The sequence below is a fragment of the Panthera onca genome, chromosome B4 (assembly GCF_046562875.1).
Source record: "Panthera onca isolate mPanOnc1 chromosome B4, mPanOnc1 haplotype 2, whole genome shotgun sequence".
Lineage (NCBI taxonomy): Eukaryota > Metazoa > Chordata > Mammalia > Carnivora > Felidae > Panthera > Panthera onca.
The window spans coordinates 67,516,962-67,539,335 of NC_138345.1; the positions used below are offsets into that span (position 1 = coordinate 67,516,962).

At 38.5% G+C, this 22,374-nt stretch overlaps 1 protein-coding gene across 1 annotated transcript in view; it reads left to right on the forward strand.

Annotated features, from left to right (window-relative positions):
* The first annotated feature begins 9,461 nt into the window (after positions 1 to 9,461).
* LRRK2 (leucine rich repeat kinase 2) overlaps positions 9,462 to 22,374 on the forward strand; it is a 136,502-nt gene continuing 123,589 nt past the window's right edge. Inside the window, exons 1-5 of the mRNA XM_060657922.3 lie at positions 9,462 to 10,227; positions 10,483 to 10,568; positions 15,414 to 15,523; positions 18,013 to 18,101; positions 21,111 to 21,245. Of these exons, the coding sequence (XP_060513905.3) occupies positions 10,074 to 10,227; positions 10,483 to 10,568; positions 15,414 to 15,523; positions 18,013 to 18,101; positions 21,111 to 21,245 (574 nt within the window). The 5' untranslated portion in view covers positions 9,462 to 10,073. The remainder of the gene's footprint in view (positions 10,228 to 10,482; positions 10,569 to 15,413; positions 15,524 to 18,012; positions 18,102 to 21,110; positions 21,246 to 22,374) is intronic.

Sequence of the window (22,374 nt, forward strand, 5' to 3'; positions counted from 1 at the left end):
GCCTCCTTTCCCCTCCGTGCTAAGCCTTGCTTCATTTCTGGTGGTTGTTGGCTTGATAAATAGCACTGCCCTCACTTAAAAAAAATAATGTTTATTTATTTTTGAGAGAGAGAAAGAGCACGAGCAGGGGAGGGACAGAAAGAGGGAGACACAGGATCCCAAGCAGCCTCCAGGCTCTGAGCTGTCTGCACAGAGCCCAACCTGGGGCTTGAACTCAGGAACCGTGAGATCATGACCTGAGCTGAAGTCATATGCTACCGGCTGAGTCACCCAGGTGCCCCAACACTGTTCTCACTTAATTGGTAAAGTTTCATATTTCCTCCTTTGTACCTTTACATCAAATTAATAACCAAATTCAATCTATTCTGTGATGAAAACTTCTTTCAAATCCATTAAATCCATCCATCCATCCTTCATCAAATCCATCCTTACTGCCATGGCCTTATTCAGGCTACCATAATCTCTCTCCTGGATTCCTTCACAAGTCTCCAAACACAATCTTCTTTCTTCCAGTTTGATCCTTCAATCTCTTTTCCACCCTAAAACATTACCCTGCCATAGGGATCACTAGAAAACACAAATCTTTGTACATCACTATTTTAAGCAAAACTCTGCAGTACCCACTCTGTTGTTCTTAGGTTAAGTCCAAAGTCGCTGACTTACAAGGCCCTCCATGATGTGGTTTTGGCTCACCTTCCCAGATTTATCTCCCATCTCTCTTGCAATCATGCTGTGATTAAACTACTAGACCTGCCTTGAGGACTGGAAAGCTTTATTCTGCCAGCTACAGGGACTATTGTTAGCAGACAGCCCTCAGCTGTAGTCCCTTCTCAGAATTATCTTAGCTGAAGAGAATTCTCTTACACAAGGTCGGGACTCTCCACTACAAAAATTGCCTCTATCCAATGGCTGGTCCACATAGAGTAATAAAGACTTGGTCTCATTATCACAACTCAGAAAAACCCTGAGGGCCATCTCAGTTCCAGAGCTTTTGGGGGGTTTGTTTGGCTTTCTCTCATCTTACTTTTCTATCCAAAAAGTTTCTCTTTTTAATATATTCTTATAGTAACTTATACATCCCTCATTACAGTACTTGCTAGTCAGTACTGTAACATCCCTAGATTGTAAACTCTATGTTTAGTTTTAACTAAACAGTTATGTTATATGCCTAGCACATAACAGATACTCACTAAACAACTGTTGAAGTAATTTATTTATTCATATGTTCCTTCCTTTTTTCCTTTCTGCCTTCCTGCCTTCATCTTGGTAATAGCATAACTTCATCAGAGGGTCCAAAACTAATGGTCAAGACATGCTATCCAACAGGGCAGTCTGCTTTTGCTTCACTGTTTTGCCAGAGTTTATCCTAACAATGACTTCTCCTGGATGAGCACTAAAGTTTACCTATTTTGTTCTTCACCTATATTTCCCTAGTTGACCTCCAATACCAATCGGATAAATACATTTGTTCTTTAGATACGTTAATATATTTCATTAGGTAAATATGGTGTTGCTAATCTGGGTGAAGGTGTTTCTCTGAAATGATTTCCGTGTATTATTTTGGTCTTTTCTGCTTTTGTTGATTTTGTGCCTCATTTTTCCCCAAGTTCTTAAGGGGGTTGGGAGCTCCCCTCTCTGGTTCTCATGTTCTGGCTGCCAGTAACAACATACCCCTGGGGTGTAAGGGACTGTGTCAATATTTTTCTCTCTTGGTTCTTTTTCTAGCTCACAATAAAACAAATAAATTTTCCAACTGTTGGTGGCAACTTAGGTTTTTTTTTTTTTTTTTTAAGCAGGAGTTTTACTTGTAAATGGAAAGAAATGCTAATTTAGGGGGAAATGTTAACATTCCAATATAGACATAATCAGAGGCAAGAATTAGAGTCGTCTTACAGACATGCAATGTGAAAAACAACACCTCAGTAATATCCAAATAATACCTGAAGACTAACACCACTTGTAAAACACTCATGCATTCCCATCTCTGTAATTGAGCTTTAGATTTCACCACCATGCAGAACTGTTCTCCGGTGTTACCCAATTCAAAGGGAACTTTTAAGTCTTTCCTGCTCTTGACCTTACTGGTAAACACTTCCCCTTCCACATACTTTCCTCCATTCTCCCCTATTTTTCCTTTCACTCCCTCACTGTATACCTCCTGGGCCATTTGTTTCTCTTTCACTCCTCACATCCCAGGGTCCCCTCTCTTCCTTTGTTTACATGCATGGTGATTTCGTCAAGCCTCAAACATTTGCTAGGCAGTCTTGGTCCTTTCCTTTCTTCTGTTAGAATAATTACTGTGTTGTATTGCTTCACAATTGTCTGAAAATTGGTCTCACTAGACTATGAGCTACTATAGAGTACAGATTGTGTCTTTTGGGTCCCTAAGACACAATGCAGAGCTCAAACTCAGTAGGTATACAATATAGCAGTCCTCTCTTATCTGCGGGGGATATGTTCCAAGACTCACTGAATGGCTAAAACCGCAAATACTACTGAGCCCTCTATTCAGGCATACCTTGTTTTATTGTGCTTCACAGATTCTACATTTTTTTCCCCTTAATTAAGGTTTTTGGCTACCCTGCAAAGACAAGTCTATCAGCACCATTTCCCCAACAGCATTTGTTCATTTCGTGTCTCTATGTCACATTTGTGTAATTCTCCAACATTTCAAACTTTTTCATTATTATTATATTTGTTATGGTGATCTGTGATTATGACTTGATGAAAGCTCAGATGATGGTAAACCTACTTTAGCAATAGAGTATTTTTTAATTAAGTATGTGCATTTTTTTAGACATTATGCTATTGTACACTTAATAGGCTGTGGTATATGATAAACGTAAGTTTTATATGCACTGGGAAACAAAAATATTAATTTGACTCACTTTATTGAAATATTCACTTTATTGTGATTGTCTGGAACTGAACCTGCAATACCTCTGAGGTAACATACCTATATAAAGTTTAATTCATAAATTAAGTACAGTAAGAAATTAGCATACTAACTATAAAAGTACAATTATAACAGCATACTGTAATAAAAGTTATGTGAATGTGGTCTCTCTCAAAATATCTTATTGTACTGTATTCAACTGTCTTCTTGTGCTAATGTGGAAGATAAAATGCCCCTGGGCTAGATGAAGTATAGTGAAAGACTCAGGCAGGCATTGTGATGTACCCTTAGGCTGCTTTTGACCTACCCACGGAGGATCCTCTACTTCCTGTCTGCAGTTGACCATAGGTAACTGAAATTGCGGAAAGTGAAACTGCAGATTAAAGGGGCCTACTGTAGTTGTTGACTTACTGACTGAATATCCGGGAATATTCTTCTGTTTATGGTCCAAATTTGTCTTCTTACTAATCTCAAAAAACTACTGCAAACTAATTTGACAATAAAAATTTTTAAATAGTGTAGAAAGATGTATGCTCCTTACAACAGATTTAAATAAAATCATCCACTTAGGGAGCACCTGAGTGGCCCAGTTGGTTAAGTGTCTGATTCTTGATCTCAGCTCAGGTCTTGATCTCAGGGTTGTGAGTTCTAAGCCCCACGGTGGGCTCAGTGCTGATCATGCAGTCTACTTAAAAAAAAAAAAAAATCATCCACTTAGGATAGTCATCTAAATTTTCCATAAACTAGTATTAGTGGTGGAAGATAAGATTAATATATATCTCTTCATTTGGAACCCAAGTATGTATATGCCTTTATATTATAACTATCTTTGTTAGGGATATGAAACTATGTTCTTTTTTTGTTTGTTTGTTTTAATGTTTGTTTTTGGGGGGGGGGGGTGGAGAGAGAAGGAGACACAGAATCCCAAGCAGGCTCCAGGCTCTGAGCTGTCAGCACAGAGCCCAATGCATGGCTTGAACCCATGAACCGTGAAATCATTACCTGAGCTGAAGTCTGACACTCAACCAACTGAGCCACCCAGGTGCCCCATGAAACTATTTTCTAAAGATACCATTTATTTACCAGGTGGTAAAAACAACGTTTCTCCTAAAATGAAATTTTTAGTAGCTTTTTTTTCTTATAAAAGAATGTAATAATAAATATTAATCATTTCATTATTTTTATTCTTAACATTATTTTACCAGCAGAGGTTAAGTACCGTGATCAAGAATTTATTTTATTTAATCCCCCAAATATTTTTAATTACTTATAAGGTGCCCAGCATCATATGGACAATGATCTATTGTGGGTGAAATAGATATTGGGTTAATTTTTTATGCTTTTGTTTCTGTTTTTCTATGACACTCTCAATATATATATGCACTTCTAAAAGTTTTAAACAAGGATATGATAACAGCATATAAATTTGGAAGGCTGCTTTCCTGAGCAAACCAAGCATGAAGACTACAGATACTCTGCTGTTATAATCTCAGAGTATATCAGAGTTGACTTTAATGAGAGATTATATCAACTGATAGGAAAATATCACATCATGAGTGCAGCGGTAATTTTTATCTGTAGTTCAGAAACCAGAAAAGAAAGTTGCTTTCTGTATAAATAAGGCACAGATGATAAAGGGTAAGTGTGGGTTCAGTGATTAGACAGCCCGTCTCTGGCTTAATGAAACTCACCTAAAAAAAAACCCCCCAAAAAAATGATGGAAAAAGTCTGGACTGAGAGTCTAAGAGCTCAGTGTGATGCAGTTCAGCTCTGCCTTCTAGTGATGACTCTGGGAAGATCATTTTACTCCTCTGGTCTGCCATTGCCATTCATTCACTTATTCCACCAAGTACCGGAAACTCATGGAAGGGTTGTTCTGTTCCAGAGACTCTTTTGTCAGGGTGTGGGTATAGAACGAAATCCAAGATGTTCTGTGGAATATACGACATCCATGAAATATTTCTGAGAATTAGACTACATTACTTGGGTTATCATCTGTGGGCTATGTAGACTTTTGAATTATAGCACATATCCAATGAGTCCACTGGACTTCAGTAAGTCATATTCTCCAAATAAGTTTTCTACTTTTAAGGTAAAAAATTGTATTTTGTAAATTACTTTGCCTTATTTTTTTTTTTAACGTTTTATTTATTTTTGAGACAGAGAGAGACAGAACATGAACGGGGGAGGGGCAGAGAGAGAGGGAGACACACAATCGGAAGCAGGCTCCAGGCTCTGAGCCATCAGCCCAGAGCCCGACGCGGGGCTCGAGCCCACGGACCGCGAGATTGTGACCCGAGCCGAAGTCGGACGCCCAACCGACTGAGCCACCCAGGCGCCCCTTATTTCTTGTTATAATACACGTTTACTGTGGAGAACTTGAAAAACACAGAGAAAGTATAAATACCATAAAAATCACTTGTAATTCTATCATCTAACAAGAACCGCTGTTACACATGAGTTTATCTTATCTACTTTCAGCGGTTTCATTAGGCAGGTACATTTTTATTATTTGTTAGCAAAATTTGGATCAAAGTTCTATAAATTTATGTCATACTTTTGTGTTATGAATAATTTACTATGTCCTTATGTACAAGCTCACAAATTTCAAAGACTTATTGGTTAATTTGGTGAGTAAAAAGAATTAATCTGTTGCTTTATTGATTATTTTGAGCACCAGGGAAGTTGCACATACATCTGATTGTTTTTATTATGAAATAAGTTAGAAATATAGAGTATAGATAATAATATAATGAACATTCATGTACCCAATAATAAGCTTAAGAGAAAAAAGTTACAGACATACTTGTAGCTTCCAATTCTTCTTGGATCTGTTTCTACTTTCCTTTTCCCAGAGATAACCACTAGCTAGAATTTATTATTCCTATGTATAATTTTTGTACTGTTATTACATATGTATATATCCCTAAAGTAGATGCAACTTTGCATGTTTTATAACATTATTGATATCATAGTAGAATATGTATCCTACTGTAACTTTTATAAAAGCCTAGTATTATACTTTCTGCTATTTAGTCATGTTGATACATGGACCTCTACTTCAATAATTTTCACAGGTTTATATAAGTCCGTTATATAAATATATGCAGTATAAGTGTTGATGGGACATTCAAGTGGTTTTCATTTTCATTATAAGCAAAAAATGTTGCACTGAACATTTTTTTAGTCTTTTAAAAAATTTTTTTAAATGTTTATTTATTTCTGAGAGAGAAAGAAAGAGAGACAGAGAGAAAGAGAAAGTAAGAAGGGGAGGGGCAGAGAGAGAGTGAGACACAGAATCTGAAGCTAGCTCCAGGTTCAGAGCTGTCAACACAGAGCCTAATGTGGGGCTTGAACTCACGGACAGCAAGATCATGCCCTTAGCTGAAGTCAGATGCTCAGCTGACTGAGCCACCCAGGCACTGTTGCATTAAACAGTGCATTAAACAGTGTTGCATTTTATACAACTTCCCTTGCACATATGTGAGTGTCCCCATGGGATAACTGTGGAGAGAAAGTGCTGGGTCATAGGATGCACACATCTTCAGCTTTACTAGATACTGTCATGTTGGTTTCCAAAGTGATTGTCCTGATTTACACCCCTACCAGTTCTGTGTAGGTAGTCTGGTTGCTCCATATCCCACCCAATCATTGGCACTTTTTTTCCTCTGGAAAATTAACAAAAGGCAATGGAGGTCCCGACTCAATGTTTAATTGAGCAATTCTCTCACTTTGTCCTTCTTCAAAAGTGTCTTGGATATTCTAGGTCCTTCATTCTTGTTTAAATCTATAACATTTTTTTTTTGCTGAGATTTTCATTAGACTTGCATTGTTTTTATTACCTTGTGGAGAACTACCACCCTTTTGATATTTAATCTTCTCATTAATTGACATGGTCCATCCATTTATTTATCCCTTGTTAATGCCTTTTAACATAGTTTAATAATTTCTTCATAAGGATTTATTTATTATTTTTTTTTATGTTTATTTATTCTTGAGAGAGGAGAACACACGCCCTAGTGGGGGAGGGGCAGAGAGAGAGAGAGAAAGGGAGACACAGAATCCGAAGCAGGCTCCAGGCTCTGAGCTGTCAGCACAGAGCCCGACGCGGGGCTCAAACCCAGGAGCTGTGAGATCAAGACCCAAGCCGAAGTCAGAAGCTCAACGGACGGAGCCAGCCAGGCGCCCCTCTTCATAAGTGATTTAAAAAATGTTACATCTATTCTCAAGTTCTCTTACTTTCTCACTATTGCTATTGTACACACATACACAGAGAATTACATTGTATCATTGTATGTTACTAATGAGGAATACAATTTTTTGTATAGTTATGAACATAATTTTCTTATTGTCCATTCATAGTGAATGTCCTGTTCAGATCTTTAACCCATTTTTTTCCTGGGATATCTGTGGAGTGCCTTTTCTTCTCTCACTGCCACCCCCTCCCCCAGTGATTTGTAAGAACTTTTAAAAGATTAAGTCTAATTGTTTTTTTTTTTTTTTCATATGTATTGTCCCCTTTTTTAAGTTTATCCTTTGCTTTTTACTCCTATTTTTTTTCCTTGACAGTAGAAAATTTAAGTTCTTAAGGAGTCACATATACTAATCTTCTGTGCTTTTTTTCTTAGCTTTTATGTTTCCCCATAAAATTTTGATTAAATAACTATTATCTATATTTTCTCTTTAAAATAATTTTCATTTAACATTTTTATCCACGTGGAATTTGTTTTAGTGTTTGCTGTAATAAGCCATGTATTTTATTTTTTTTCTTCCTAGGAAGTTAGCCAAATATTCCAGCACCATTTTATTCTCCACTGAACACCACCCCTATCAAGAATTTTTGCCTGTAGCCTTCCTTTTCAGTCCTATTAACTATCTGCAGAGTTAATGTGTCTTGGGATTTTAGTTAATCAATTTAACATTTTTGAAAGCTAAGCAGATACTTTACCTGACCACTGCAGTAGTTTGACAGAATGCTTGCAGCAGAATATTTATGTTTCTGTATTACCTCTCCGACAATCTGGGTAACACACAGTATTCAATAGTCAAGAGGTGGATGAAAGAACTGCGGACAAGAGGAGACACTTTTTTATTTAGATTTATTTTTCTTTGGAAGGGAGGTAGTTTTTGATTTTTTGCAAGAAAATATCCAGCAGACTGGGGAGGAGAAACAGAATCAGAGGAAAGGGGAGGAAGGCATGGAAGGGAGAATTTTTAGGAATGTTTGGAGATATTGATTGGTTAGTCAGAAGTTGAAACAAGTTCAGAAACCAATTAGAAAAGGATATAATGCAGGTAAGATAAAGATAACAATGTTGAGAGTTTTTTGTTTTGTTTTCATTGTGGAGAATTTATACAGAGTAAATAGTGCCATAGACCACATGAACCCATCACCTATGTTCAACAACTATCAATTCAAAAGTTAGTATTATTTCATCTCTGCCTCCATCTATATCACCCCTTTCTTCACTCCTGGATTACTCTGAAGCAAATCCTAGCGGTTCTCTCATTTGAACTGAAATTTTAGCATGTGTCTGTGAAAGATATAAAAGTTTTTATGACAACATACGTATTCACAATATTGAGATTGAATTAGAATTTGCAAATTTACTAACATATTAGGAAACCTAGCTCATTTTGATTAAAGGGGTAGCGTGTAAAGAACCTTCAGCTTGGCATTAAGAGAACTACCTGGGTCAAGGCTCTCAGCTTCCTATCCGTGAGTGCGACTCTTACAATAGTCTTATCTTATCAACTCTAAATCTCAATGTCCTCATTAGTACAAGAAAGATAAGTAGTCCTCTTACCCATTTCAGAATTGTCATCAGGATAAGGCAACTAAAGCAAAAGCACACCGTCTAAAGCTGCAGAGCTAACTTCTGTATATGACCCCCAGGACAGATCATCTGAAGGCAGCAGTTCATCTTTGTCCAGCCTTGTCGACACCGGCTCTTGCTTTCTTGCTTAGGTTTCTCTTCCTGAAAAACACTTTACTTTGGTACTTATAATTTTTTCTTTTTCTACTTTAGGGTTACAGACACTACTAAGTTTTTTTCAGTACTAACGGAACAATGTATAGGATTGTATGTTTCACCCTTTCTGGTTTTCTGTTTTTATTTTCATTTCCCCAGTGTTTCTCTTTAGTTTTAATAGTGCTGAGGACTGATTACTTTGGAGTGCCTTGATTACGAAGACCCTACAGAGTGCGAACTGAAATTTTCCTGAAAAGTTAAGTTTAGTGGACTTACTTAAGCCAACAGAGCTTACTTACTAAGCCAACAGAGCTTAGATAAGTGTGTGTGTGTGTGTGATTATTTCCTTCCCTACAAAAAGCCACAACAACCATAGAAAAAAGTCTTCAGTTGGGCTCATTTTGATTGCAAAAATCTCTCTCCATCCCTGGGAGGGGGGGAGGTAGAGAATTACTCATCTCCCTATAGGGGGAACTCTAAAGAACATGTTTTCCTAAAAGGGGCCAACTGGGCGGTGTCCTCCTTTCCCAACGCCCAGATTTCTATTCTTAGATCTGAGATAGGCGGAGGCTTTCATTTTCCTTTTTTCTAGTTTCCAGACCCTCCGAGGGGCAGAAGGAGCTCAGGCGGTCGGGGCGGGGCGGGTCGCCCGCCGGGCTGCAGACCGCGCGCCTCCTCCCGCCGCGGCTGCGGGGCTCCGGGCCTGGGAGCCGGCCGAGCGCGCTGAGTCAGTTTCTTCCTCCGCGACTCCTGGCTGCGCCGCCACGGCGAGCGGGATCCGGTCCCGGGAGGCGGCGCCCTCCGGGGGTCGGGGGTCGGGTCTCGGGTCTCGGCCTGCGCGGGGGCCGGGGCCGCGGTCCCCCGGTGGGGCCCCGCTCAGGCAGCGACCCGCACGCCCGCCGCGGTTCTGCCGGGCGCCGTACCCCGGCCGAGCCTCGCGCAGGCCCCTGAGCTCGTGTTTGGGGCCTGGGTGGGGGAGGAGGAAGCCGAGGAGGAGGGCTGCAGAGAGGGAGGGCAGAGCTGGGCGGGGAGCCGCCGCCTTCCTCATAAACAGGCGGGCACGGGTGCGGATGGGGCCGGCGGGGAGCGCTGGCTGCGGGCCGTGAACTGCGCTCGTCCCCGAGAGCCGCCGCGGCGCCCCTGCGCCTTGCCCGGGACGCCGGCCTTCGTGCGGGAGGGGCGGTCGGCTTGGAGCAGGGTGCATCATGGCCAGTGGTAGCTGTCAGGGGTGCGAGGAGGAGGACGAGGAAACTCTGAAGAAGTTGATAGTCAGGCTGAACAATGTCCAGGAAGGAAAACAGATAGAGACCCTGGTCCAAATTCTGGAGGATTTGCTGGTGTTCACGTACGCGGACCACGGTAATCATCTGCAAGCAAACTGTTTGCTTCCCCCCATCCCCCACCCCCGCGCTGCCTCTTTTGCAAACTTTCTCTCTCGCACTTTGGAGCTGCACAGACCTGGACTCTTGAGAAACCACAAACGCTCTCTACTCCTTAGGGCAAGAAAGGAGCTGAGAATACCAGGAAGGTCTTGCGCCCACTTTTGTTTCCGACCCAAAAGGGGGTGCGTGAATCCTCACTTTGCTTCTTTTCCCTTACCCCCTTCTTTTCCAGCCTCCAAGTTATTTCACGGCAAAAAAGTCCACGTGCCTGTGTTGATCGTCTTGGACTTGTATATGAGAGTCGCTAGTGTGCAGCAGGTAAAAGGAATTGTTTTCATGTTGCCCATTCCCCCTTCCCTTTGGAAATAGATGTTTTTCTGTCAATATTATGTACCCAGAAGTGCTGGGTTATTTCTGACATTTGGCTTGACAGACCACTGACTGTGACTTTAAGAAGGAAGGGTTGTCAAATCATTATCAAATGTTAATGGTGCGAAAGGGCCCACTGAATGCCCCCTAATGGTTTTGTAGAGATGAATTTATACCACAGACCTACAGAATATGGTTGGTGGTGGGCAGGAAATACTAATGGGTTGAGATTTAGTTCTGTTATTGGCTGGATGAGTTCATCAGCATTTAATCGAATTATTCTAAGAATCTTTACCAATGGACAGAATGTCTTAGAGATGACACAAGAGTGAATAGTTTGGGAAAGGAGAATAAGTAACAGTAAGAAAGTTTAGTAGTAGTTAAATTAATAAAAAGACGTAACTGGCAAATTTGCTGAATACCTCAAATATGTTTAAAAAAGGGGGTCCTGAGGTGATAGTTAAGGATGATTTACAGTCAAAACAAATTATTGCCTAATGTATTAACTTCCTTTGTAGATTTTGAGATTTAGAGAACTGAAAGCAGCTTTGTCATTTGCATGCTGCTGGGTGCTAGAGGGAAAGAGATTTGAACTTTGAATTCTGTGAAGGTGTAGTCAGAAAGCCAGTGTTTTTTAATACTGAAGAGGTTAAACAGAAGTAAGAAATTATCTGGAGATCTCCAAATCTGTGTCTATCTACCTTCACCTTTTATGTTCATCTCGGTATCCAGCTATGTCTGGTTTGGATGAACCATACACCTACCTTCCTTTATCTTTATTTATTTTTAAAAATATTTTTTAATGTTTATTATTTTGAAAGAGAGAAAGAGAGAAAGAGCATGAGGGGTAAAAAGAGAGGGAGACACAGAATCCGAAGCAGGTCCAGGCTCTGAGCTGTCACTGAGCCTGATGCGACGCCTGAACCCACAGACCCCAGGATCATGACCTGAGCTCAAGTCGACTGCTTAACCCAGACGCCCCATTCTGTGAGGATATTTCTACCTGGGATAAATGGTTATTTTAATTTTTCTTCAACTGAAATATTTCCCATCTGACTATTGATTTTCAGTTGTTAGCAGACAAAATCATGGAAAGATGGAGGCATGATAAAGACAATGTTCCATTTAGCACCCAGTGTCTGAATTTTGCCCATGAAATATGAGTCACATTGCTCTCCACCCACATCATCCCTTCTTACTTGCCTCTGCTTTGGTGTTCAAAAGTGCCTTGTCTGGCAGCCTGTCTTCCTTGGATTCCATGCTCGATAGAGAGAGTCCCCTTGTTGGGTGAAATTCAGAATCCTTAGGGCCCTGGGAGGGCTTGGTCTGCAGGGTGCAGAGGAGACAGTGCTAACCTTGAGAATCCAGGGGAAGCTGGAACATACGCACCATTTCATTCTTTGTTTTAGAAGCTGCCCAAGCCTGGACATGTTTGTCTGGAGTAGTTATGAATGTCACTTGATATCCTTGTCCAGTGGGTACCAGAGACAAAGGATGCAAGGAAATAAGGAATTGTCTTTTGATTTGGTATTTAATGGAATGAAATTATTAGTTTTAGCGCCATACGTGTATCAGTCTGCAAAATGCGTTATGTATTTGACATCATTTGATTCTCACTGGAATCTCCGTGTCCTTTCAGAAATCTCACTGGCCACTCTTACCTCAGAGTTAAGTAGCTCATTTAGGATCACAAAGCTAAAGACAGAGCCAGGACTCAAGTCTTCATATATTTTCAGATTCACTTTCCACCTTGTAGTCCACTAGCTGCTGAATTCACAAGCTTTTTGTGCAAGTAAGAAACACAGTGGTTTGCTGCCAATACCCTGGCCAAGCCAGGCACTATTACATTATCAATTTTAATTATCATGGGTCTTATGAAAGAGATGTAGAAACAGGTCTTTCTACTGATATTTAAACATTTTTTATGTTTATTTATTTTTGAGAGAGAGAGAGAGAGAGAGAGCAAGCAGGGGAGGGGCAGAGAGAGGGACACACACACACAGAATCTGAAGCAGGCTGAGTTGTCAGCACAGAGCCCGACATAAGGCTTGAACTCACAGACCCTGAGATCATGACTTCTCACCTGCGTGAGATTGGACGCTTAACTGACTGAGCCACCCAGGCGCCCCTCTCTACTGATATTTTAATACCCCACTTAAAAGGAAGTGGTTTTTTTTTTTTGTTTCAAATTTCTTCATATTTGTGGCATAATTAGTACAGATATTCTTTAATGCTTTCTACGTTGAATTAGTTGGAAGTGCGGAATTGAAACTTACTGAATGATGAATTTAAGAAGGTAAGGTGAATTCAAAAGTAAATATTAAAGTTTGTTTCCAGGGGCACCTGGGTGACTCAGTTGATTAAGTGTCTGACTTTGGTTCAGGTCATGATCTTATAGCTCGAGAGTTCAAGCCCTGCATCGGGCTCTGTGCTGACAGCTTGGAGCCTGGAGCCTGCTTCAGATTCTGTGTCTTCCCCTCTCTTTCTGCCCCTCCTCCACATAGGCTCTGTCTGTCTCTCAAACATAAGTACATATTAAAAAAATTTTAAAAGAAAGTTTGTTTCCAGAGTTCATTTAACATGATATTCCAGATTCCAAATTTGCATTTTCAAGGTCTTTTTTATATTTTATTAATGCCCCTTAATAAATGACAGTCTTTAGGGAATTAGTAGTTAGGCTAGCTGTCTTGTATTTTCCTTTTTCTGACAGGCATCTCATCATTTCTCTGTGCTCCTTAATTTTACGTTACTTGTATTTATCCACACAGTTTCAACGTTTGAAGTAAGGGAGCAAAATAAATGAGAGTGACTAAAATTGTCTTTAACCCCTAGACTCTTTGCCATTGTGCATTAATTAGATGCTGGAATTTACGGAATAATTACAATAAGTGAAACTACCAATTTAATTGTATTATAACTGCATGGGATAGGAACCTTCTCTCTGGAAGATAAGCTTTTAATTGAGTAGGTTAATGGGTCACCTGTTACCTCTGCTCTGCTGCCAGTGATTCTCTTTAATCCTAGAGGTTCAGTTGCCTCAGTCTTTTTGCAAAGCAATTACTGATGCTCCTTATTCACCAGCCAAAACAAAACAGGTTTTCTCCTTGAGCCAGTCATGCAGGTACAGAAGTGAGTAGTGCATTCTATGTGATTTGTGATTTATTTTCCACTGGAAGCTGTTCCGAATGTTATTTTCTTAAATACTTGGGAAAAATTCTCGGTGTGTTTTACGCAAGCACAAAAATAGCCAGTTTCTATGACAGCTGGATTGTCAATGTCTCTTCAGCTTACATGGAGGAGGATGTCCTACTTAAATATAGGTAAAAATAGCTGTCAGAAATTGCTGCCTTTTCAAGCAATTTGACATTATGTAAAAGGATGTAATGACAGAGTAAAGCAATTCATGCTTAATTCAGAAAACATTAAGAAATAATGTTGTAAAGAGATCTTGTGGAATCATTTTTATTTTAGGAAATATACCTTGTTTATTCCTGTAAACAACAAACTTGTGCCATTATCCCTCATTGGATGCTCAGAAATTCTCATGCTGTTATTGAGCTCTGCATCACTTGGGTTCGTTTATGCATCGGGTTTTGTCTAGCAAGAGCCCTCCCACAGCCCTATCTTTACCATTCAGCACCTTACTCTCCCTACAGCTTATCAGTTTCAGAGGCTTCCATTTCCCTTTTTGAATGCCCGGGTTTCTAATTCCTTTGAAATCTGGCTCAAGTCCTACCTTTCCTATTTTGTATCGTTCTCTGGGTAATTCTGACCAACAGTGAATCCCACTGTCAGGATTCATCTAATATCGGCATTTATCACACATCATACTTAGACACTTTTTCATAAATCTCTAGAGGCTACATATTTATGCATTTTCTATTTGGGTTTTCTTTTTTCTGACTATATCAAATCTAGTTCTGTAGTATAGGAGAAAGAATGGAGGATTCCTTAAATTTAGAAAGGACTATAGAGCGGAATGAGTTAAATTTAATCTCTTGTCTGAAATTCAAATACCGCATTTTAAAAAAAGTTGTATTTAAAAAAATTGTATTTTTCCAGAAGTAAAGAGCAGCTTATTCAAGTTGGTATCATGTGAACGTACTGAAAGAAGATATATTTAAAATACATCAGTAAGATCATATTTCATTTGGAAATGTGAAAAAGTCTAGGGACATTTCTGATGCCGACATCTCATCAACTCATATTTAGATGTTCTAAAGAAACCTAGAGGGATCCATTGATAAATTCTACCTCCTTTCTTACAGCGCCTTTCTCTTCTTCCTGTGACAGACATTAGCTTGCCATCAGACAGTTCTACTTCTCTGCTAATTATTCTAGCTACCCTACCTGCGCGGGCAGTCTTTCCTAATAACTTACTTTGCTATCAAATCTCCAACTTCCTCTAATCCTCCATTTCAACCACTTCATTTTTTTCCTACCACCAACTGTCAGGTAGATGTGACTTAAAAATCTTGTACTTCCATAATCTTGGTATGTTCTCTGAAACTACTTTTTGTGTTTCATTTCATTTCTTTTTACTTAGATAATAGACAGTCTATTTCCTTCATCATTCAGAAACGCTTTACTATTTTTTTGTATGCACTTTTGGTATGATATTTGGAGAAAAATGTATTTTAAATATATGGCTTGCTTTCCTCAGTAAGCATTTTAGGATATCATTTTGTTTTAAAATAATTACTTAAAAATATTGTAGTCACCTATTCCACATAGAATGAATCTGTTCCATTAGCATGTTTAAAAGATGTGAATATTTGATTTTCTTGCTTTCAGGTGGGTTGGTCACTTCTATGCAAATTGATAGAAATCTGTCCAAATACAATGCAAAGCTTAATGGGACCGCAGGATATTGGACATGATTGGGAAGTACTTGGGATCCACCAGTAAGTACGACAGATGTGTAAAAACAAACTTTGTTATTTACCTGTACATATGACAACCCCACCTTTTGTATATCATATATTTGTAATCCAAGCCAATCTGGTAAAATCCTTTAAAATGCGGGTATTTTTTCTGAACCAATGGCTTACATTTATAGAGAGTTTTCGACTCAGGAGTATGTTCTCTAATTGAATTAGAAAGCCAATATTTGAGGTAGAATTTAGGTGCTATTACTATTTTAATAATGTAATGATACAGTTATACAGTTGGTTAAGTTTTCGATTTTTGATGACTACTTATGAATTCAAACCGAGAAGTATTTTAATTTTTAATTGCAGAACTGATATAAGCCACTAGTTGTTAAAAAAATGAAGGTACTGAAAAGTTCTGTCAATAGTAATTTTGAAGTTTATGCTTTACTGTCTTTAAAAAGTACCTTCCTCTATATTCGTACATCTATATTTATGAGCTTAAACCGCAGCTTTCAAAATGAAGAAAAAAGAGGAAATTACCTTTTAGCACATCTGCAGCCGAATCTTGATAGCTGTTTTACCAGCTATGTTGGTTACGGCAGTTTGCAACACAATGACTTCATGGATGAGACCACTTCTTTAGCCATAATTAGTGAAGAAAAAATTTTCTGAAGAAAAAAGTGTTTCCAGGAAAATCCTTTTTGGATAGCTTTTTTCCTTGACATTTAAAAATTGTCTTCTGGCATTAACCTTAGGTGTTCCGGGTAACTAATGTGACTTTTCTTTACCACAGAGAAGTGAATACCGATTGCTTTCAATGACATAATAGGTTGTAAAAAACGTTTTTTTAATGCAAAACAAATGTAACATCTTTGTATTGTTTGTTAGTATCAACCATTGCTGCAAATCTAAACAGATCAGAGCTGTTTGTTCATAGGTGACCTTATCTGTGCTTGTTTTTCCATCTTTGATGTTTTATGTGTTGTTGTTCTTCAGTTTCCAGGATCTAAAGAGTGTTTTGAAAAGGACATATTCACATTTACTGTATGCTAATCATCTCCAAACCAATTTCTGAGATTCTATGAGTCAGTTCTAAAGTATATGGCATTTGGGGCGCCTGGGTGGCTCAGTCGGTTAAGCGTCCGACTTCAGCTCAGGTCCCGATCTCGTGGTCTGTGAGTTCGAGCCCCGCGTCGGGCTCTGGGCTGATGGCTCAGAGCCTGGAGCCTGCTTTGGATTCTGTGTCTCCCTCTCTCTCTGCCCCTCCCCCATTCATGCTTTGTCTCTCTTTGTCTCAAAAATAAATAAACGTTAAAAAAAATTAAAAAAAAAATAAAGTATATGGCATTTAATGTGGAATTATATAAAATTTAACTGTAATTAGTAACTGAAATGTTACTTGTCCCTTGGTTTGGGTGAGAATTTCCAAAATCCCCAAAGATTAGCAATCTATAACTTAGGGAGTTTTAGAAAACTTATCTAGTCAAATTCCAGTACAAACCGACTGTTCAAATTAAATTACATGATCATTCCTATAGGGAGTCTCATTCACTCATTCATTCATTTATTCAGTTACCCTCCATTCATCATTTATTCACTCCTACTTTAGGCCTGAAGCAGTGTGAACAAGGTAGACACACTGCTTTTTGTAGTGGAGCATGTTAGATCATTCCCAGCAAACTTTATTGTAAAACATAATCTCCCCATATTCAAGGCCTTTTCTCCACCAAAGGCTTATAGTACCAAAGAAGAAATCTGGTGTAGAGATGAAGTCAGGCGTGGGGGTGTGGTGCAGGGGCTTGTAGGGCAATGCGGGTTGGAAGAGAATTGACAGGGAATAGAGGGACAGAGTGTCTCAATTTCTCACCTTGCCAACTGGTGAATGTCACCAGGCTCTGTCTTCTTCTAATGATGTAAAGCTAAATACTAGTAGGTAGAGACAGACTAAAAATTGTGTATTTTAGAAATGATTAGCTCAGGGAGAAATTTAATGAATTTGAACTAATTGAATATTGTTGATTAATACTGTTCACTATGATAAAATATTATTAATTCCTCTTTCAAAATTAGTAAAAATGAATGATTTAATTATTCATGTGAATTGTTAATTATCTGTACAAACTAACATCTTTATTACACCTTTGTATATTTTAATATATCAACATGCATAACATGTAATTCACAAGTTTATATCACACATAAAAATGAGCTTCATCTCTTGATGTATATAATTCTTTGTGATACTTTGGATATGGAGTTGAGTAAAAGTAATTAATAATTGAATTTGAATATTCGTAGGAAAAAGGTGTAACTTCTTTATTGAGACTCATAATATTGCCCTCTTAATTGTTATAAGTCTGGCTCAGTTTTAATGGAAGTAAAACTACACAAGATTCAATGTAGGGAATGAAATACAATGAGATGAATGAAAATATAGGTGAGTGAAACACAATATCTGAAAAAGCAAACATCTAGATATGATAATTCACTCTTATCTTCATTTCTGTTTTTAATTACAGACTGATTCTTAAAATGCTAACAGTTCATAATGCCAGTGTAAACCTGTTAACAGTTGGACTAAAGGCCTTAGATCTCCTCCTAACTTCAGGTAATATATACACATGTATATTTTTAATGGTGACTCAAATTAAAGAAGTATTTTAAATGATTAGCCAAATGTCTTTTTAAAGAATAAGAATATAACCTAAATATCTGGCTTCCAAAATTCTTTCTGTTTCTGTTTTCTCATCCTATCTCTTTTGAATATACTTTTTCCCTCAAAAATCCCACCCAATATCTTTGGCTTTAAGCATCACCTTATGTGTTTTTCCCAAACCTAATTTCTGTCCCCAGCTTTGCTCCCCAACCTGGCCCTACACGTCACATTCCCATTAGCTTGTTGGCTAAATATGACCTTGTCATTATTACCTTTCTTCATTATATTTCTAATATGTTTTCTGTATGTTCTAGGGTATGACATAATAGTAATATTTTAAAACTACATAACATTACTTCTTGAATGCATGTTAGATGCCGGGCTTCACATGTAAAATACTTCACATGCTTTTACAAACGTAATCCGCAGAATGTCTCTTGAGATAGGTATTGATCTCAGTTTTCTAGTGAGGGACATTTAAACACAAAGAGGTTGCCTCAGCCAATAACTAGTAGAAACAGGGTGTGAGTCCACATATCAGGTTCTTTCCTTGAGGACACTTCTGCTTGGAGGATTATGTACCTGAAAACAAAGAATCTTGGTTCAGTGCAATAGTTGTGATCATTGCTGTGATGGACACTTGCTATTATATAAGGTTCTGAGAATAAAGGTTGCTCACAGGGGAGCTAATCATGGTGATAGGGAGGGGTTTTCCCCCTCAAAGTGGTGGAGGGTGCTTTAGGTCGAGAGAGTAGCATGCAAATACCCAGGAAGATACCTATCATGCTAAGCATGATAAGGGTTGAACCTGTGGGGTGGAAAGATTTTAAATGCCTTCACTGGCCCTGTTAAGTAATGAGGACAAGATAGGAGAAAGAGGAAGAAGGAGGGTGAAGTTCAGAGTATGAGAGGAGAGGGGTCGGAGAGGCCAGAAGGTCCTCAACACAGCCTTTTATTACAATATACAGTGAGATGTGCCAGCTAGTCTTAACCATGATTTATTTTAAACCCATCCTTGGGAGCCTTTTTTCTTTTTTGTTTGTTTTCCTTTCGCAATGGACAGGAAACTGAGAGTTTATGAATTTGAAAAATCTCCCAACACTGGAATATATTGAAGTCAGCAATGTGCAGACAATTAGAAAATTTTACATGGGTCTTGAAAAGACTGGTTACGTTAGTATTTTCCATATGACATGTAGAATTTTGCACTGTAAGACCGTTTTTAATGTGTTTTAAAGTTCATTTCAGATACTTATCCAAGGTTAACTTATGGATTGTGTTTATTGTTTGGCTTATTAGTTAATTGATTTAGTAGCTGTTGGGCACTGACAGTTGTGCTCGCTATCAGAGAATTCTAAGGCAGATGAGGCAACCTTCTTACAGTGTAGAAGTTCACAGTCCAACACCACAGTCTAATATAACTTTTTGCAATGAAGGAGATATTGCACCTTTCAGTATCATGACAAGTAGCCATATGTGCTATCGAACACTTGAAACATAGGAAACTAAATTTTAATTTAATCAATTTTTAAATAATTTAAATTTTAGTTTAAAAAGCCACACGTACTTAGTGGCTACTGAATTGGACAGGACAGGCAAAGACATAAAAAGTAGTATAAGAAATCATTTCAATTTAATGAGAAAAGTCTTACAACAGGGAAAGTACAGAAACCACTGCAGGAACATTAGAGAAGAAGAGAGTAGCCAAACCCATTCAAAGGACTTAGGAGTATGGACATAAATTGCCTAAGGAATCCAACTCTGCTTCTTATTAGTTGTTGGACCTTGAACAGAGTCACTTTGGGTCACTTAACCTTTCTGTGCTTTAGTCTTCTTATCTCTAACATGGGGATCGCACCTACCTTATGGAGTCGTGGTGGGTTTACATGTGTCGTTAGAGTGATCTGCTTTAACCCGTGGATGACATGTGATGTGCCAGACGTGTGTTTACTACTACTAACACTCCTATTCTGGTACTTGTGTTTATTAACAGGATGGGTGCTGTGTGTGGTTATCTCTTGAATTATGGCAGGAATATATTTGGTGTGGGAAGGGGCAAGGGCATTCAGTGCAGCAGGTGCAAATGCAAAGAGATATCCAAGAAAGTGTTTAGTGGTAAGCAGAAGACGTTAGCATGTGTGGGGTTGAGGCAATGCATAGAATGAGTGGGGCTGATGAGGTTCATGAAGTGAGTTTGTAAAGGGTCTTGTTTGTCAGGCTGAACAGTATGAAAAGACCTTAGAAGATTTAGCATGGGATTTATAGGATCACATTTGTGTTTTAGAAATACAGTGCAGGGCATAAGCCAGTTAGGGAGGGATTTCAGCCTAGCAAAGCATTAAACAATTGGGTTTGCATTTCAAATGAGAGATGATGAGTTCCTGGATACAATAGGAATGGGGGGGGGGCTACTTCAAAGGGAATTTTTAAGATAGTTAGAAGATAGACTTGAAGGACTTGGTAATGAGTTGATTGGTAGGTAGACTAATTTTGGTAGACCAATCACCTACTTTGCTTAGGTAGACTGTAAGAAGAGAGAGGGAGGATGGAAGAAGGAAGATGAGTTGGTAGTTTCTCTCTTGGGTAACTTGGGTGATCGTATCACCGAAGATGATACGGAGCAGGAGCAGGCTAGATATGGGGGTGCCAATGGAATAGTCAAATGATGTTATCTAAAAGGCAGATAGAAATGTGTTTCAGGAGTTGAGGGAAAGAAGTCTTGCTACAGGTACTGACTAGGAATCATAGAATTATAGTAAAGTGTACTGAGAATTTATTTTACTTAGATCATAGAGCTTGATAGGTCTAACATCTGGGGGAATTAAGTGGTTTATCAAAAAGAAGAGTCCACAGACTATAGTCATCATGTAAAAACCAACACATTAAATGTTAAAGCAGCTACTTATCTGGGACATGTTTTTTTTTTTTTTTTTTTTTTTTTTTTTTTTTTTTTCCAAATAGGTAAAATCACTTTGCTGATATTGGATGAAGAGACTGATATTTTCTTGTTAATTTTTGATGCCATGCGCACATTTTCAGCCAATGACGAAGTCCAAAAACTTGGATGCAAAGCTTTACGTGTGCTGTTTGAAAGAGGTATTTAAAAATGTCAAAATCTCTATTTTTATATTTATAGAAGAAGCAAGGGTTTATTATGGGAAAAGTAAAATGTAATTACGATAATAAGAAGGTATGTAAAATTTTATTCTTTATTAAGAAGTGGGAACTGTCAGTCTAGGATACATAATGGTGTTAATTAAGAAATATTGCTTGTTTTGTGGAATGAATTTTATTCATAGGTTATAAATTATGCCATTGTAGTAGACTGTCTTCCATTGCGTAACAAGGCATAAGATTCTCTTTGCAAACCGGATGCGTAGGAGTTAAGAAAGAAAAAATAAAACTGTGAAGCCAAAGCATAGATTAAATTCGGATTTATGGTGTTGAGTCATCACCAGGGGTTTTAGAAATTGCTAGAGGCTCAGTATAAAGAACCAAGAGGTTTACAAAGTACCTCTTAGGAAAAAGACAAATAGGTATTTTATGGCATGGCACTAAGATTGATAACAGAGATTATTGTGTAATTTTGGACTTGGTTGGGACCAGTAGTCCTTCCATCGGCTTGGTGAGGAAATGGATTGGAGAGGTGACATGAGCAATGTGCCCACGGGCACGCAGCTAGTCAGCACCACTGCAGTTCAATTTACCACCAATTTTCCGAGCATGTTCTGCAACATTAGGAGAACCAACAGTGCTGGAGGTTTAGGATAAGAATAACTTATATGTGGGTTCTGTGTCTCTGTCAGTTTGCCATTTTAGTTTCTGGCAGCTCCAGGAATGGAGCTATTTAATTCCCTGTCTCGTTCCAGAAGGACTTTAAACAGCTTATAGTTATTTATAATAAAGGAGAGAAAAATGGATGAGGAAATGTATGAAGGGGAAACAATATAAAGCCTGGTTAAATTTACTAGTTACTTCAGGTCCTGTATACTTGCAGAAATCTGGCTCTCTGCTTCCTATGAGGCAAAGAGTTAAACATCATCCGTTACAAAGTTACTGGAGATAAAAAATAAACCCATTTATCAGGAGAAGTGATCAATGTTATGGGAGACCTGAAGAAATACTCCCTTGGCTTTCCCTGGATGAGATGATAAAGTACACACATTTTATAAGGAGTACAAAGTGTATTGCAGTGAAAGAGATTCTATTAATAGTCAGAACAGCA